This window comes from Strix aluco, chromosome 30, assembly GCF_031877795.1.
Source record: "Strix aluco isolate bStrAlu1 chromosome 30, bStrAlu1.hap1, whole genome shotgun sequence".
NCBI classification, from domain to species: Eukaryota; Metazoa; Chordata; class Aves; order Strigiformes; family Strigidae; genus Strix; species Strix aluco.
This window is the reverse complement of record NC_133960.1, coordinates 1368336-1384021: the sequence shown is the minus strand read 5'-3', so window position 1 is coordinate 1384021 and position 15686 is coordinate 1368336. Positions and strand designations below refer to the sequence as shown.

The following is a 15686-nucleotide window of genomic DNA, read 5'->3' as shown; positions in this document are numbered from 1 at the left end:
GGGCACAGCGTGGCCACGGGCAGACGCGGGGGAGATGGGCTGCCCGAATCGGGACCCCCCAGCTAAGAACAGCAGCGACGCTCAGGCTCAGCGAAACCCTGTTTTTATTAGCTGCGCGTCGGCCGAGTCTCCCCACCAGCCCCATCACTTTTTCTTCCCCGCTTTCTCCCTCCGCATGGCCTTCGCCAGCTCCCCGATCAGCCGCCAGTACTCGCCGAATTTCAGCTCCTCGTCGTTGTTCACATCCAGCTCACTCATCTTCTCCTCCAGGGAGGGGACGTCCTGCGGAGGGAACAGGGGAGGCTCAGCCACAGCCCCTGGCGCCCTGCGAGCAGGGTGGGGATGGCAGGGGGGGAGCGGGGGCTGCTGCTCGCTCGTGCTTGTGAATCCCAGGGTAGCAGGAGCAGCCCCCCAGTGTGGGGGGAGCCACGGGGATCCCGCCGCCCCCCCAGCTGCCCCTCGCCTCACCTTCATCAGGTTGGGCAGCTGGAGCTGCACCAGCTCCTTGAACTCGCCGGCCGTCAGCGTGCCCTTCTTGCCCTCCTTCCCCGCGTGGGTGAAGAAGACGGTGACGATCTTCTCGATGGCCGTTTCCAGCTCGGTCAGCTCGCCCGTGGCCATGGTGCCGGGTGGCCCCAGGGCTGCAGGGAGAGAAGTCGAGAGGGGGTGTGAGGCAGAGGGGTGATACCCAGGGTGCGTCGGGAGAAAAGGGCCCTCTCCCCTTCCCCAGCCCCGGGTGCAGCGAGTCTGCAAGGTCTCAGCTCTGTAGGGCTGAGCGGGGTCCGGGGGCTGCCCCGCTGCTCCCCAGGGACCGAGCGTTTGGGCCAGACCCTCCATGGGTGGTGCGGGGAGGGGACGAGGAGCCGTTCGGTGACGCCGCTGCCATCCGGCACAACGTGGCACAACCATCACGGAGGCAGCCAGGATGGGGTGGGGGGGACATCGGGAAAGGGACAGCGGGGGGTCCCCAGCGCCAGGCTCGTCCTGCAAGTGGCCGGGGTGGGGCTGGTGCCGCAGGCAGCGATTCCCCTACTTACCCCCTCGCCTGCGGTCAGAGCGCTGCAGGCAGGTCGCGGCCCCCCGGGAGGTTTTATACCCTGCGCCGCAGGAGGGGAGAGCGAAACGCTTTGTCCCCCCGTGCCACGGCGTTGGGTTTCCTGTTGCAGCCGGACGGAGGGACAGACAGACAACGCCCGGACGTGGAGCCGTCCTCCTCTCCTCCCTCCCAGCGCGGGCAGCGGACCAAATTCTGCGCTCGGCCCCGCTGGCATGAACCTGCCCCAGCGTCCGCGGCACCGCCTGGGCTCTGCCGCCGTCAGGGTGCTGCGGTGGGCAGCAGGGTGGGACCAGGAGGGACAACGGGAGGACAGAGTGGGCTGGAGCATCCCGAGAGGCTCAAGCATCACCCGGACCTTTCTGGGGGTGCGGGGCAGGTCTCACCACCCCCCAAACACACCCCTGGGGGTTCAGGGGTTGCAGCGAAGTCGGGGACGTGGGCCCCAGCGCCCCGCTGCGTCCCGCCATGCCCTGGTGCGGTGGCTCGTCCCAGCCCGCGATCCCGCGGTGCCGCAGACCCAGGGCCCGGCTCGACCCGCACCGAGTGAGAGTTGTGACTCAGCCACCCGCTGACATCATCCCTATTAATAGTGGGCTTTGTAAAAATTAATTAATCCAAATTAATTAGGGGGTTGGAACTGCCCGAGCGTTCCCCTTTAATCATCATGTATTTATAACATGGCAGCCCTGGCAGGTTTCCACCTGGGAGACGGAGCAGCTCCGCGCCGCGGCACCGCCGTTCCCACGGGGCCCCCGAGCCGCATCCCGCGTCCCGACACCGCGCTCCGGCCCCCAACAAACCCCCCGTGGTGCCCACACCAGGGGCAGCGGCACGGGATGGGGGTGATGTTGGGGACGCCCCTGATCTCCACGGCGCTGTGTCCCGGCATCCCCACGGCAGCGTGACACCCAAAGGCCAGGGCGAGCAGCCCCCCCACCCTGGAGTAGGGTCCCAGGGACCCCAGCACAGCCTGAGAACCCCCCCCCAGCGGTGTTTTGGGGGACCCAGAGCAGGGAGGACCCTGGCGCAACACAACCGTCACCAGCCCAGTTTCTGCTGAGCCCTGACGCACTCATTCCACCTCTCCGCAGCGATGGGGAGGCTCCAGCCGGCACCGGGCAGCCCGGTCCCCACCCCGCACCTATCACACCAGCTCACGGGGGAGGAATTGGCTTCCTGCAGCCCTGTGATGACGGGGGGGACGGGGACGGGACTTCCGGTGAACCCCACGTCAGGGGACCGAGATGGTCTCTTGGGAAACCACTGGGGTGAGTCAGGCTCGGCGAGGATGGGGACAGGTTTGGGGTGAATCACTGGCCCCGAGAGCCAGGCGGGCCCGTGACTCGCCACCCCTGGAATTCGGGGTGCCAAGACGGGGCGAGGAGGCAGCAGGCACTGCAGCGGCCCCACGACAGGATGCAGCCAAATCACAGGTGACGGGAGAAACGGCACCTCCCGGTCGAGGTCGCTGGGATCCCCGTGGGCAGGGAGCGGTGACCCAGCCTCGGGGACCCCCCGGCACTCCCAGGAGATGGCCAAGCACCGCAGGACCGGGGGGGAGAGCTCAGGGTGCAGGTGCACCCCTGTCTTGGTCCTGGTGTTGTCCCCAATCTGTCTTGGTTGGGGACCCCAACCAGGGGCGGCCACCGCGGGTGCCAGCCCGACAGCGGTGGGCGCCAGCCCACCACACCCATCAGGGCTTGTTGGAGGCAAACGTGGTTATTTGGGGGTGCAAAACCAGGTGCTCAGTGCCACCGCGATGGCCCTGGCACGGCCGGCGCCCGGCAGCTCCCCACCACTCCAAACCCCAGGGATGGAAAAGCCTCTTCCTGGGACAGAGACAAGATCGGCCCAGCCCCAGCACCAGCAACTGGAGCAACTGGTTTAGCTGGGTCAAAGTGGAGCATGGGGAGTCGTAGCGGCTGAAACCTGTTCCAAGATGTGTGTAAACCTCCTGGCATGTCCCTCACTGCTCCCGGTTTGGTAAGAGTTTGTCCTGGGGATCTGCCAGCGCGGACACGCCGGGCGTGCTCTCCCCACGGCCGGCACCGCAGCGGCAGGGAGCGGGGCCGCGGCGCCCGGGGCCGACCCCTCCAGCACCCACCCGAGGCCCCCGCGGCGTCGGGGTTCACCCTTGGGCACCCGGCTCCAGCCAGTCCCACCGCTCAGGAAAGGCCTGGCCGAATCCTGCCCTCCGGGGAGCTTTGGGGTTTAATAAAAGCGGGGCAGAGCCCCTCCGAGCGCGGCCCTCGGGTTGGGAACATCAGCCGTGCCGGTGCCCGGGGCACGCTCTGTGCCCACGGCGGGGACCGGGGTCAGGTTATTTTTAAGCGATGCCTGTTCCCGTCACGGGCAGCTGCTGCCCAACTGGGGCCAGGCTTTTCCGGGAGGAGCGGCCAGATCCTGCCCACTGCCGAGCCGCGCTGGGGACGGGGACCGAGGGGCCCCTGCACGGACACCGCCGAGTGAGTGCCACCCTCCCCAGGCTCAGGGTCCGGCCTCCCACGGAGCTCACCAGCCCCAGGGGTCCCCTCCCTGCCCCACACCAAAAATGGGTGCTGTGTCCTGCAGGAAGGCAGGTCCTGAGCCTCCATTTGGGACCCCCACTTCCATCTGGGACCCCCACTTCCATCTGGGACTTCCACCTCCAGTCAGGGACCCCCTTCAACTGCCCCACAGGTGCTGGACCCCCAAAACCCTACACATCACCCCAAACCCTCCAGCCCCACCCCTGCACAGGGCAGTGGCACTGGGGTGGCCGCAGGGGGTTGGGGGACAGGGTGGTTTTGGGGGTCCCCCGGCGGGGGCACGGGGGGTGCCGTGCAGCCACGCATTTCCCAACCGCGAGGACAGGAAGCGCCGGAGATGGAAACGGAGGGAGCAGGATATAATTAGCCCCAAATTAGGACTGGAATCTGGGATGAAGAGTCCGGCACCACCCGGCTCTTGCGAAAAGCCACAACGCCGCACCGGCAGCTCCTGGCAGCCCCCATGTGTGGGGGGGGTGTCCCCCAAAAAGGGGGTCCAATTGTGCCCGCCTGAATTTGGGGGTTCAGCACCGCTGCGGTGGCGCAGCGGGTTCGGCCCCACGCTGCCCCGGCCGCGCGGCCGTAACGAGAGCCGCGGCAGGGCCGGGATTATCAGCATCCGCGATGCCAGCTGGGGAATCTGGTTTCTTGGCTGAGCCGTTGCTGGAGCAACCTCCGGGCTGGGATTGTGGAGCTTTTTTTTAATTTGACAAGAGGCCTTTCTGTGTGCGGGGAGCGGGTGGCCCCGGGGGGCCTGGGCTGTGTCACCCGATAGCCCCCACCGGCTCCCCCCCAGCCCCGGCTGGCTCCCGTTGCGAGGCCGCGGACACCGGATACCCGCGTCTTATCAGCGCGGGGGGAGGAGGGCCGGGGACGGATCCGGCACGGCACGGCGGCGCTGACAGATGGGGGATGCCGGCGGGCGCCGAGCGGGTGACGCCGCGGGGTCAGACCCCGGGCGCCACGGTGCCACGGGGGCCCCGCAGCTGTGAACGGAGCCAGGGCCCAGGCCAGGATCCCACTGCAAGCCAGGCAGGGGGTGGCCCAAGCGAGGGACCCCGCTGGCCACCCCACATATCTGCGTTGTCCCCCTGGCATCCCGCTGCCCCCCAGCCTCCGCCATGGGGGTGGCAAGAAGGGACACCCAAGGTTTAGCATAAGGAGGGACACGGAGCCCCCCAAAGTTACTCTCAGTGTCGCTGCCCACCCCTCCCCTGCCCGCCACCACCCCGTAAAGCACCGGTGGGGCTGAAAATGCTCCTCTGCGTCACGCCGGGGCTGCTGTGGGGTGAGCAGGGTGCCGTGGGTTTGGGCTCCCTGCATCCCGGCCCCTGCGAAGGCGGCGCAGGGCGGCCCAGCGGTGCCAGCCGGGCTGTCCAGCCCCGGTATCGGATCCTCCCGGAGGGAGGGGGCTTGGAGCTTATTTAACGTCCCCGGCTGACCCAGCCCGGCACACTCGGAGCAGCGGGCGGGCGGCGCGGCGGGGAGCTCAGGTGAGCGCAGGTCCCGGCCGGGGCACAGGTGCCCTACAAGGGGGTAGGCAGCCGGGGCCCCCTCCCACAGGAGCACCCCATCCAGCCCTGGGGTGCCCCGAGACCCCCCGTGGCCCCGCTGCCGGTTCTCTGGCCAGCGCCAAGCATTTGGAGTGGAGGCCACAGTATGCGACGCTGCCCAGCAGGGGATGGGGCAGGGGGTGGCTGCGATTTGGGGGCTGCCCCTCGCGGCAAGGGGGGCTGGTGGCTGCCCCCCGTAACGTGGCGGGTGCCTCCCCGTAGCCGGAGCCATGGCGTCGCAGCTGGAAGGGGCTATGGAGACGCTCATCAACGTCTTCCACCACTACTCGGGGAAAGAGGGGGACAAGTACAAGCTGAGCAAGAAGGAGCTGAAGGAGCTGCTGCAGAGCGAGCTGGGCTGCTTCCTGGAGGTAGGGACCAGCCGTGCTGGGGCGCAGGGGGACCCCCCTTTCCCTCCATGCCCTGGGGCAGCAGCATCCCAGCAGGCTGCTGAGCCCTGGGGCTCACCCTGTCACCCCCCCACCGCAGACCCAGAAGGACACGGGTGCCGTGGAGAAGATCATGCAGGATCTGGATGAGAACGGCGACGGGGAGGTGGACTTCCAGGAGTACGTGGTCCTGGTGGCCGCCCTCACCGTGGCCTGCAACACCTTCTTCTGGGAGAACGCCTGACCCAGGCCGGTCCCCACCCCGCAGCAGCCGGCCATGGTGGTCCCCAAAGCGCAGAGCCCCCCGCCACCCCCCCAGCTCACCCTCCGCTCCCCAGCACACCCGGGGGATCCCACTGGGATCCAGCTCCACAATAAAGGCACCGACCCAGCCAGAGGCATGTTGTCAGCTCCTTCGTTTCCAGGGTCAGGGTTTCTGCCCTGTCCCCCTGCTAAGTGCCCTCAGGGATTCCAGGGAGCGTTCCCTCTCCTGAGCCACGGGGTCACGGGGAAAAGCCACCCTGGGTCACCCCAAGTGCCTGGAGACATCCCTGTCTCCACCCTGCTCTGGCTCCTCCATCACACCCTGCGCCCCACCCTGCCCTGGAGCCTGGCGTCAACCCCAAACCACCCCAGGGCACAGCACAGCTGGGGCAGGTGACCCCAGCCTGCACCGGGGTGTTGGGGTGCAGGACACCGGGGTGCAACATGGGGGCACGGGGGTCCAGGGGGGAGGCGGCCGCAGGCCAGGACTCGTTGCCCGTCCCGCCAGAGGCGCGGGCACCGCGCCCCGTGGGGCTGGAGGAACCGGTTTCTTACCTCCTCCCCCAGCGGGCCTTCAGCCAGCAGCCCCCACGCCGAGGCCCTGCCCGGCCCGGCCCCGCGCAGGGCCGCCAGCGCCATCGTCTGCCGGGGCTGGGGCCACCCGCACGGCTCTGGGCCCCCTCGCCTCGGGTCGGGCCTCACACGGGGGCTGCCCCGGTAAAAAGCGGGGACACACCGGGGACAGCTAGGCCACGGGCCCTGCCCGGCCGCGGGGGAACCGAAGGCCCCGTAAGGCCTCCTTAGGTGTTCGGCGCCCCCACCCAGGCCAGGCCCTGACGGGCGGCCCCTGCGGGATCGGCCTCCGATCGCGGGGGAACCGGGGACCAGCCCCGCTGGAGCCCGGCCAGGCCGCAGCGTTCCCGTTGCCACCGCCTCCCTGAGGGAGCTCCCGCCCACGGCCCGGCCCCGCCCACCCCGCCCCGGGCCACCAATGGCCGAGGGGGCGGCCGCTACGTCACGGCTGTCCCGCCCAATGACAGAAGGCGTGGCGACGTGCGGGGCTCTGCGCCTGCGCCCTGCCAGTCGCCGCCGCCATTTTGGCCGGCTCGACGCGGGCGGTGGGAGGAGGGAGGGTGTCTGTGGTTGCTGCCGCCATTTTGTCGCGGGTGTTTGAGTGCGGCGGGAGCGGGCGGAGGGCGCCGGAGCCAGCCCCACACCCCGCGCCACCCGCCAGTCAGCCCCACCGGAGACCTGGCGACCGTCTGCTTCGGTGAGAGGGGTTCGCCCTGGTCGGAGGGCTGCGAGGAGCGGCTCGGGAGGAGGGAGGCTCCGTAAGGGAGGCCGCGGGGTCCCCTCAAGGCGGCTGGGGGGGTCTGATTTTTGCCCTTTGAGGGAGGGGGTGATGGTGAGGTGTTTGCCGCTGCCCAGGCTTTGTGCACCCACGGCCGGGCTTTCTCTCCCTATTTCGTAAGGCAGCTGTTGGATGGGGCTGGATCGAGGGCCCAGACCAGGCCTCGCCTTCCTCCCCGTCCTTGGCCGGCGGTGCCGGGGCTGCCTCCGCGTTGCGTGGTGGGCTTATGGGAGCGGGACTTCCTCTACGAGCTGCGCTGCCGTTGTTTCTGGAAAAATGCTTTTTAAAAACATTTTTAATTTAACAAAACGGCGTGTGGCTGCCTGTTGGCTTAATTTCTAGCTGATGAACTGTAAAGCATTGTAAAGAAAGCATTTTGTTGAAGGTATTTTGAGGATGAGTTCTTCTGGCAGTCATTTAAATACTAAATCCTGATACTAATTATAACAAAATAAGAGAAACGGATCTGCATAGTTAGTGGGTTTGAGCTTTGCACATTTCAGTCGTATTCATCACTGTGAAAGCACTCGGGCTTGATCTGTGCTCCAAAGATCAGGAACAGCTGAGTTTAAATCCCTTTGCTGCTTTCATGAGGTATGTGGCAGGTTCTCATGTTGGAGAACCGCATCAGGTTTGCAGATGAGCTGCCTACTAGAGTATTAGATATTAAAAAGCCATTTTCACTTTCTAAAAAGATGACTTCTTAGTAAGGATGAGTTAACTTCCTGATTTATTAAACCTGCTGTATCATGGCAGTGGCCTAGAAAAATTATTAAAAATGCATTAATAGAATACCTGTTACCATTCTTGATTCTCTCCACCAAAGGAGCCAGAATGCAGGTTTTTTTAATGTTTAGTTGAATAAGCACAAGATCTCCGTGCCATTTTGTTAAATCTGGTTCTCGTGTTTTGCAGATTCTCTTGATCTGAAGATGGCTGCACAGTCAGCACCGAAGGTTGTGCTAAAGAGCACCACCAAGATGTCTCTGAATGAGCGGTGAGGAAGCCAACAGCAGCTTCAGCTCATAAGAAATTTTTTTACTTAATTATCACTGTCCGGTGTCCAAAAACCAACGTGGTTTCTGCCCTCTTTTAACCTCACTAAAACAAGCAGATGGCTATGCTCCTCTGTCTTAAACTGCAACAAATGTGGTACGCCAGGTTAAAAGGGCAAGTGTTTTGGAGAAATTTATCCATAGCAGTTAATATTAAACTGTTCAACACATAAATATGGTGGGATGTGTTATAACAAAAGAGAGAAACCTCACACCCTCCCTTTTTCTTCCACATGTTTTTACATTTATATAGTTGACACTGCAGCACGGTAGCATGTTACCTAAGCTGCAGCAGGCTTGCTGCTTTGTCCGAGGCAGACACACGTGCATGTGGTCTGGCCTGTAAGAGGCATGCAGCAGGCCATTAAACAAGCCCAAAGGCCCTTTAACAGTGTTTTGGGCCTTGTAAGAGGCAAATGCTTTGCTTCATCTCCATCTCTCTCTTTTCTTGATCTCTTTGTTTCTTCTGTTGAGTATTCTTCTGTTTTTCCATGCCATTGAGCTTTTGCAGTTCTATAGCGACAACTAACAGTGACGCTGCAGTTCTGTTTCACTTTCCTACTAATCGCTCTCGGATTAACCACGTTAGTACCGTTGAACCAGGGATAAAGGGAGCCGTTTGTGTGCAGTTCTGCTCTAGCAAGTGCTGCAGTGAGATGTAGCTTGCCCCAGGGGAGCTGAGTGCCGAGGTGCAGTGCCGGGAAGGCTTGCTGGCCTGTTTCATTTTGGTCAGTCCATATTCCTCATCTGTGTTTTCTTTTGCAGTCTTGTGTAGCTTCCAGGACACGGTAGAAAGCTGATGGGTTGCTGTTAAGGAGGCTTACCATCTTGCTGTATATTCTGCTCCTGTATAGCTCTTAAAGACAGAAGATTCTTTGTGCACCAAAGAAACTGCCAAGTGAGCTGTTTTTATAAGTGAGCGCACTTGGGTGGTGGCATTTCTTACGGCACCAGTTCTGTGGTGCACTGGGGGCAAACCGGTCTCTTCTCAGGGCGAGGTATTTTATAAAGCTGCCTTCTGGCGTTGAGTTTTTAAAACGTTTTCTCAGATCTTTGAGGGTTAATTTGGCTTTTGCGGTCAGATTTCATTTTGCTTTTCTGTTTCTGTGATGTCCTCTCCCATCTGTCATGAACATCTCTGCTTATTGCTTGTTTTCATTCCTTCTGCCATTTCTAAAATCAGTAACCTAAAGCTTTATCACTTCTGAATTAATATACAACATCATTTCTGAGTTTCCAGTTCTTGCACACTTGTGGAAAACAAGGAATACGTAATCACATATGACGTGACCTAAGTACCACTCTTTACATAAGGTTCATGGGATCTGGAGATCCAGTCTTGAGAACCATGAAATGCCAATAAATGTATGTAATAAAGCTTTATTTAAACACCCATTTTATTCGACCTTGAAGCTTTACTAACATGCTGAAGAACAAACAGCCGATGCCAGTGAATATTCGGGCTACCATGCAGCAGCAGCAGCAGCTAGCCAGTGCCAGAAACAGAAGACTGGCTCAGCAGATGGAGAATAGACCTTCTGTGCAGGCTGCTTTGAAGCTTAAACAGGTGAGAGAAAGTGGCGTATTTTGGGACAGCCTGTTGATGCCTGTCACCAGCAGATGGCTTTTCAGGATGTGGTGGATTTTGAAAAATGCTCCTGAAAGTTAAAAATGAGAGACACCTAGACTTGCAGAAAAGCCTGCTTTTTACTTCAGATAAGTAATGCTTTGACTTACTGGTTAATATTGTTGAGTTGCGGGGGGTTTTTTGTGCTGGCTGTTCATGTCTCCTCTCTATTTTTTCAGAGAATTGTTCTCATTCTGGGTTTCTGGATCTGCCGAGTGCTTCATCTTGCAATCTAGCTGCAGTTATAATTGCTGCAGATTGTTTCCAGTACTTACTATCCAGTTGAGGCTGGTTGCTCCCATCCCCAACTCCACCCTCTCTCGGTGCGCTCCCTTGATAGCAGCTGGCTGCGAGGAACAGATGAACAAACTGATTTTTGCGATTGCTTGCAAATGCTAGAATGCAGGCCTGGATTTCAGGGCTAGGGTTGCATTCTCCTTCTATAGAGTCTTTTATCGTTCCACGTTTCAGTGATGGGTTTGGTGTGTTCCTCAAGTTGCCTTCTGTCAGTAGAGCAGAAGACCAAAGCAAACGTGCAAAATTTTGATTGCTGCGCTCAATGTGCTTCTCCATAACTCTGGACTTACAGAAGGGGCTGGGGGCAAAACCTCTCTACAACAGAAACCGCAGTAATGGAGAAGAGAGCTGTTTGTGCAGGCTCTGCTCTCTATCAGGCTGCAGGGTTTTCTTGCAAGTTTTAAAGCTTATGTTTAAATGGGAAGGCTGGTAAGATGAGCTTAAAACGCATGTGTAGGGCACAAACTGAAACCTGTGGGATAGTGCCTCACCGCTGTGCAGCGAGTTCAGATAGCACAGCGTGACTTGACTACAGCAGTAGTGAAATAGAGTTCTGTGCAGTATCTTGCACATGAGGAGAAAGCTCTAGAAATTTCTTAGCTGAGCTGCTTCACCAAATAGCTGGAATACTTAAACCTGCCAGACATGCTCGCGCTCAGAGCTTGCTCTCTGATAAAGAGGAATGCAGCTGCTTTTTAAGATCTCTTGAGACTCCTGTTGTAAAAACAGACTGTGGTGCCGGTTAGCCTTGCAGGGCTTGTAAACAAAAGCTCTGGAAATGGTAGTCTAAATTATTTTCTGCTTTTAAAAAAACAAAAAGTTTGAAAAGTTAAGAATTTCACAACTGGTAAGTGAAACTAGATTGAAAGGGTGAAGTTTCTGCTTGCTGAATTGAGGTGCCACAGAGGAGCAGGGAAGAACTAGTCTTGTGGCTTAGCTCTTAAACCCGTTTGATTTGTATGTTGGGCATAGGTGTAACTTTCATGGTCTTCTGGAATTAAATGCTACAAGGGAGGGCCACGGAAGGGTGTTGCAGGGCAATTGGGAAACCTGGTGTATGTTGGGTTGCTCTTCAAAGATTGCACGTTGCTCTGGAAGTTCCTGTGGTAATTGGATTTTCACAAAATATACGTACTTGGTATCACCAGGAGCTTTTCTGATCCTTCTGTGCTGGGGAGCATTGATCCCAGCGATGGGTCACCCATGCTTCAGAAGGGACCTCCCTGAACTCCTGCGGAGCACTGCTGGTGCTAGATTCGTGGGTTTGTGTTTTGCATCGTCTGAGTGCACAAGTGTTTATGTAAACCTGCTGGGGTGTTTTTTTAATATAAAAGCATTTATACTGACTGGTTCTGGATGTGCATTTACTTAGTCGCTGAAGCAGACCAAGGTGCTCCTGCTCTGAGGTAGAGCAGAAGGGTGAGCACTCTTGGGCTGTTTCAGTGCAAAGTCCAGCAGCTTATCTTAAACTCTCACGGTAAGTGACATAAATCAATAATTGGATGTGGAACATACACGTGCTTTCTCATTCCTTTCTGCCAGCCGGGCTGGGCAAAAGAGAGAGGCTAACGTTTTAGTCTGCTGCGGCTGTTAGAAGAATGAATGACTGTCTAAACTCTGAGGCAGTAAAACTTAAAATCTTAGTGCAGCTGCAGAGGAGACTGATTTTAGAGGGACCAATTCTGCTGTCCACAGGCTTGTAGACAAGCGATAACTTGGAACCTGTAGTAACACACAGCCTTTGTGGCTGCTCCTGTCACCTTGGGGCCAGCAGCTTTTGTTCTTGAGACAAGTGTGAAGGTTCCTGCTGTTGCTCCTTAGCTCCCTGTAGGGTTCGGTGGCGCCCACAGAAGCGGTAGCCTGCTTTGTGGAGACCAGATTGATACCGGTACGTGTTAATACTGGGATGTAAACTGGCGGTTCAGCTGCTGCTTCATGAGCAGCTGAGCAGTCTCTGCAGCAGTTCTGGTGTAGGTGATTGAGGGCAGGAGCTGCTACAGCCAGCCCAAGGGAAGCCAGCTCTGTGAAATGAAAAATGTGACATGAAAAAAAAAAAAGAAAAACTTCAAAAGCCAGATCCACAAAGATTACTGGTTTGCGGCTGTTCTGGTGAGGGTAGATTTCTTCAGCATAGATGGAAAAGTGGTTATTTTCTGTAGCTGTTGAGTTAGTCTGGTGCCCTAGTCCTAGGCGGAAGCCTGGCCAGGATGAGGCAGCAGGCCACTGGGAATGATATCCGTGGCGTGTGGCTGCACAGATGGCACTTGCTCTGGGGAGGGAGGTTCAGCTTGTGCCACAGCAGGGGTAGCTGCTTTCTGTCTCAAGGATTTGCTTGGACTGTCACCTTCCGGCAGAAGGGATTAGGGGGCTGCCTTGGGGATTAAGTGTCCGCTTTGATTCGGACTGAGCAGCACTGCTAAAAATGGAGAAAAATATTTCTTCCAAAGCTGCAAACTTTCTTGTCTCTGTACAAACACTTGCTTCCAGGAAAGGTCTTTGTTCTCTGTTTGACCTTCACAAATTATCCCTCCCAGAGCAGATTTCATTGTCTTCCTTTGAAGCTCGATTATATATTGCAGAGAGCTGGTGACCGTCTTCTATTTTTTTTTTTTTTTTAAAAAACAAAACAACACACCACTTTTCTTGATAAGCGATTGTTGTGCCGTTTGTGCTGCAAGACAGAGATTGCTGCATGATTCTCTTGTTTCTTCAAAATCTATTCCAGAAGAGCTTGAAGCAACGCCTCGGTAAAAGTAACATCCAGGCACGATTAGGCCGGCCGGCAGGACCCCTTGCTCGCGGAGCCATGGGAGGAAGAGGACTGTCCATGGGGCAGAGAGGCTTGCCGCGAGGAGCCATGCGTGGTGGCCGGGGAGCGAGAGCTCTGCTGAGAGGAGGAGTCCCGCTCAGAGGTCAGTACCGTGGCTGAACCGGAGTTGCTTGGATCTGTACGTCTTTTTGACAGCATGACTCAGAAAACTTAATTTCTTTCTGATTTGATTCCCTTTCTCTATTGAAGGGCAGAGCCTGCTTCGTGGAGGACGAGGTATATCCCCCAGGATGGGCCTGAGAAGAGGTGGCATCAGAGGTCGTGGTGGCCCTGGGAGAGGTGGCCTGGGCAGAGGCGCCATGGGCCGTGGAGGACTCGGTGGCAGAGGTTAGTGCACACAGACTTCAGGAGCAACGTGTTGCTGCTGAATAAGTAGAAGTAAGCTTTAATCCTTTTTAAGGCTAGCATGCATAAGTACATGCAGCCCCAAAACCCCTTGTTCTTGAATTTGTGTACAACGCAGAGCTAAATTAAGGCTTTCATTCCTGAAATATTTTGCCAGGCCTTGTGCCAAACGAGATCCCTGACTTGTGTCAGTGTTGCTAGAGGGGTTCTGGGGACTGTCAGCGAAGTTGTCCCCTCCTGGGGGTATCGCCAGCTGGGTGATGCGGGGCAGTGAGTAATCCCCAGGGTATTGAGGAAGACTCTGCTGTGTCCTTGCACTTAAGGAAATGATAGAGAGCCTGTGTAAACTAAGACTCTTAAAATAATTAGTGAGGGGAGGAAATTTAACAGAGGAGAAAGCCTAAACCCCTGCAAAATAAACTGAAACTCAAAGTCTGAAAGCAAATCAAGTCTTGGGTAAATGAACTCTTCGTTTTCAACAACAAATCAGAGAAGCAGTAAAGCAAGAGGAAGTAGAGGAGACAGCTGTTGATGGTAGGGTTGTTAATGTTTCAGCCAGATGTTTGGTGAGAACACCAGCCAAACGCGCTCTCGTGTTACCTTGGGCTTGGCCCAGTGTTTGTAGGAGTTAGAGCCGACAGTCACCGCTGTCTTGACAGCTTTGGCTTGTAGCTTTAGCTGTATTTCTTAGCCTGACAAACACATGCTGATCGATGTGGGCTCTTGGGTATCCTTCTCCTGGAGGAAAAATTTGCTCGTAACAGGGTGATGGCGTTGCCACTTCGCCAAAAGCTTCAGCCCGACCCGGAGGTGTGCAGGAGCTTGGGGAGAGAAGTACGCAGCGTGTCGGCGGGACCGGGAGACGAGCAGGGGAGGTGGGAGCCTGAGCTAAGAGCGTAGCTCTTAGTCGCGGATCAAATGTCTGTCTGGGCTGAAACAGAAGCAGCCTGGGGAGTTAATCCGGCGCGGCAAAACCCGAGGCTCGGTCTGGTGGAGTGTGTAACCGCCATCTTGTCTCCCTGTAAGGTCGCGGCATGGCGGGCCGGGGCCGAGGGGGCTTTGGAGGTCGTGGCAGAGGCAGAGGACGAGGAAGAGGATCAGCACGTCCCGCCTTGACCAAGGAGCAGCTGGACAACCAGTTAGATGCTTACATGTCTAAAACGAAAGGACACCTCGATGCTGAGCTGGATGCTTACATGGCTCAGACAGACCCGGAAACAAACGACTGAAGGCGGCTCCCAGAGACTCGCGTTGAAGTTAGTGTGTGATGTCGGTGCCCATAAGCTAAAAACGGAAACCCCGGTTCATGCTGGAAGGACCCGCAGGAATAGGCAGCGGCCCAGTTCTACCCAGAGATCAGACTTTAGTGTGTTCCTTTAATGTTTTGATACTATCTGTTGTATGAAATCTTTTTTTTTTGATTGTTTTTTTTTATATCTCTCTCTGTCCCTGATTACTCCAAACACAAACGTGACAGATCTGCTGCAGTTACTCTGCTGACATCAGTGCTGGTGGAGCGCTCGTGGGTGCTGGGATCTCGCGTGTTTAGGTGCCTCTTGAGCTCTGCAGTCGCATCTTGGGATGGGCCGTGTCCCCAAGCGTGACCCAAGGGCTGAGTTCACACTCAAAGTTCAGTTTAACCCATCTGAAGCAAAAAAAAAAAAAAAAAAAACAACCAACAAACAAAACCTCCCAGCAGGGCAAACAGGTCAGGTTTAGTTGTAGTGCTTCTTCTAGACACACCAATCTTGTTTTGCACCAAAAGTTCCTCTTGTGTTGGCGCATGCCTCGTGCAGAGCATTTCCCAGGTTGAAAACTTCCTTGGTTTGGTTTTTTGTTTGGTTTTTAGAAAAAAGTTTGAATTTCTTTGCGTTGTGTTCAAACAGATGGCACCAGCGGTTTCTGTATCTGCGAGAAAATAAATCTTTATTTAAAGGAATTGGAAGCAGGAACGTAAAATTACAGCTGCGACGACAAAGCGTGGTAGAACTGTCTCTTTTTAAAACACAGGGTCCAAAATTCATCCGTTACCTTTCGGTGTCACCAAAACCGCATCCTCTGGTCAGCCCAACTGCCTGCATTTACCCCACGGGGTGGGGAAGGGTCTGGTCCTCCCCCCTCTCCTCAAGTTTGAAGTTCAGCCATTCTGTGAACTGTTCCAGTTTCAATGGAATCTTGTATTTCTGGTTTGTTGTAACAAAGGAGAAATAATTATAAAAGCAATGTGGACTCTGGGTGGTTTTTTTATCTTGGAAGTAGGGGTGGGTTTTTTTTTTTTTTGCTCCCCTGCTGCCATGCTTTGGGGTGACTTTGCAGGGGGCAGAAAGAAACTGAGGAAGGTTGTGTCGTGTGCTGTGAGAGGAGACCCCGACCTCACCGTGGAGGGGGAA

The 15686-nt window shown here is 57.0% G+C and overlaps 3 protein-coding genes across 6 annotated transcripts; 2 read left to right on the top strand and 1 right to left on the bottom strand.

Moving 5' to 3' along the window:
• Positions 1 to 87: 87 nt before the first annotated feature.
• S100A13 (S100 calcium binding protein A13) lies at positions 88 to 6718 on the bottom strand. Of its 2 annotated transcripts, none has more exons than XM_074809695.1 (3): positions 6347 to 6718; positions 469 to 641; positions 88 to 282 (listed from the first exon to the last, which is right to left on the bottom strand). In XM_074809695.1, the coding sequence occupies exons 2-3, from the start codon at positions 619 to 621 to the stop codon at positions 145 to 147; spliced, it is 291 nt and encodes a 96-aa protein (XP_074665796.1). In that variant the 5' UTR covers positions 622 to 641; positions 6347 to 6718; the 3' UTR covers positions 88 to 144. The 2 variants fall into 2 exon arrangements, with proteins under 2 accessions (XP_074665796.1, XP_074665797.1); XM_074809696.1 differs by lacking the exon at positions 6347 to 6718 and adding an exon at positions 1038 to 1254.
• On the top strand, positions 3382 to 5924 carry S100A1 (S100 calcium binding protein A1). Its single transcript, XM_074809697.1, has 3 exons — positions 3382 to 3522; positions 5361 to 5509; positions 5628 to 5924. The coding sequence occupies exons 2-3, from the start codon at positions 5369 to 5371 to the stop codon at positions 5769 to 5771; spliced, it is 285 nt and encodes a 94-aa protein (XP_074665798.1). The 5' UTR covers positions 3382 to 3522; positions 5361 to 5368; the 3' UTR covers positions 5772 to 5924.
• A 165-nt stretch (positions 6719 to 6883) lies between the features above and the next one.
• CHTOP (chromatin target of PRMT1) lies at positions 6884 to 15519 on the top strand. Of its 3 annotated transcripts, none has more exons than XM_074809691.1 (6): positions 6884 to 7061; positions 8058 to 8139; positions 9611 to 9764; positions 12850 to 13033; positions 13141 to 13278; positions 14323 to 15519. In XM_074809691.1, exons 2-6 carry the CDS (start codon positions 8075 to 8077, stop codon positions 14523 to 14525), a joined length of 744 nt encoding a protein of 247 aa, XP_074665792.1. In that variant the 5' UTR covers positions 6884 to 7061; positions 8058 to 8074; the 3' UTR covers positions 14526 to 15519. The 3 variants fall into 3 exon arrangements, with proteins under 3 accessions (XP_074665792.1, XP_074665791.1, XP_074665793.1); XM_074809690.1 differs by having other exon boundaries at positions 12847 to 13033; XM_074809692.1 differs by lacking the exon at positions 14323 to 15519 and adding an exon at positions 14061 to 14315 and having other exon boundaries at positions 12847 to 13033.
• The last annotated feature ends 167 nt before the right edge of the window (positions 15520 to 15686 follow it).

Coding starts and splice junctions, on each gene's coding strand:
- S100A13 (XM_074809695.1), bottom strand. CDS start 621: ATGGCCACGGGCGAGCTGACCGAGCTGGAAACGGCCATCGAGAAGATC. Junction 283..468: donor AGCTGCCCAACCTGATGAAG/GTGAGGCGAGGG, acceptor TTCCCTCCGCAG/GACGTCCCCTCCCTGGAGGA.
- S100A1 (XM_074809697.1), top strand. CDS start 5,369: ATGGCGTCGCAGCTGGAAGGGGCTATGGAGACGCTCATCAACGTCTTC. Junction 5,510..5,627: donor AGCTGGGCTGCTTCCTGGAG/GTAGGGACCAGC, acceptor CCCCCACCGCAG/ACCCAGAAGGACACGGGTGC.
- CHTOP (XM_074809690.1), top strand. CDS start 8,075: ATGGCTGCACAGTCAGCACCGAAGGTTGTGCTAAAGAGCACCACCAAG. Junction 8,140..9,610: donor AAGATGTCTCTGAATGAGCG/GTGAGGAAGCCA, acceptor TCGACCTTGAAG/CTTTACTAACATGCTGAAGA. Junction 9,765..12,846: donor CTGCTTTGAAGCTTAAACAG/GTGAGAGAAAGT, acceptor AATCTATTCCAG/AAGAGCTTGAAGCAACGCCT.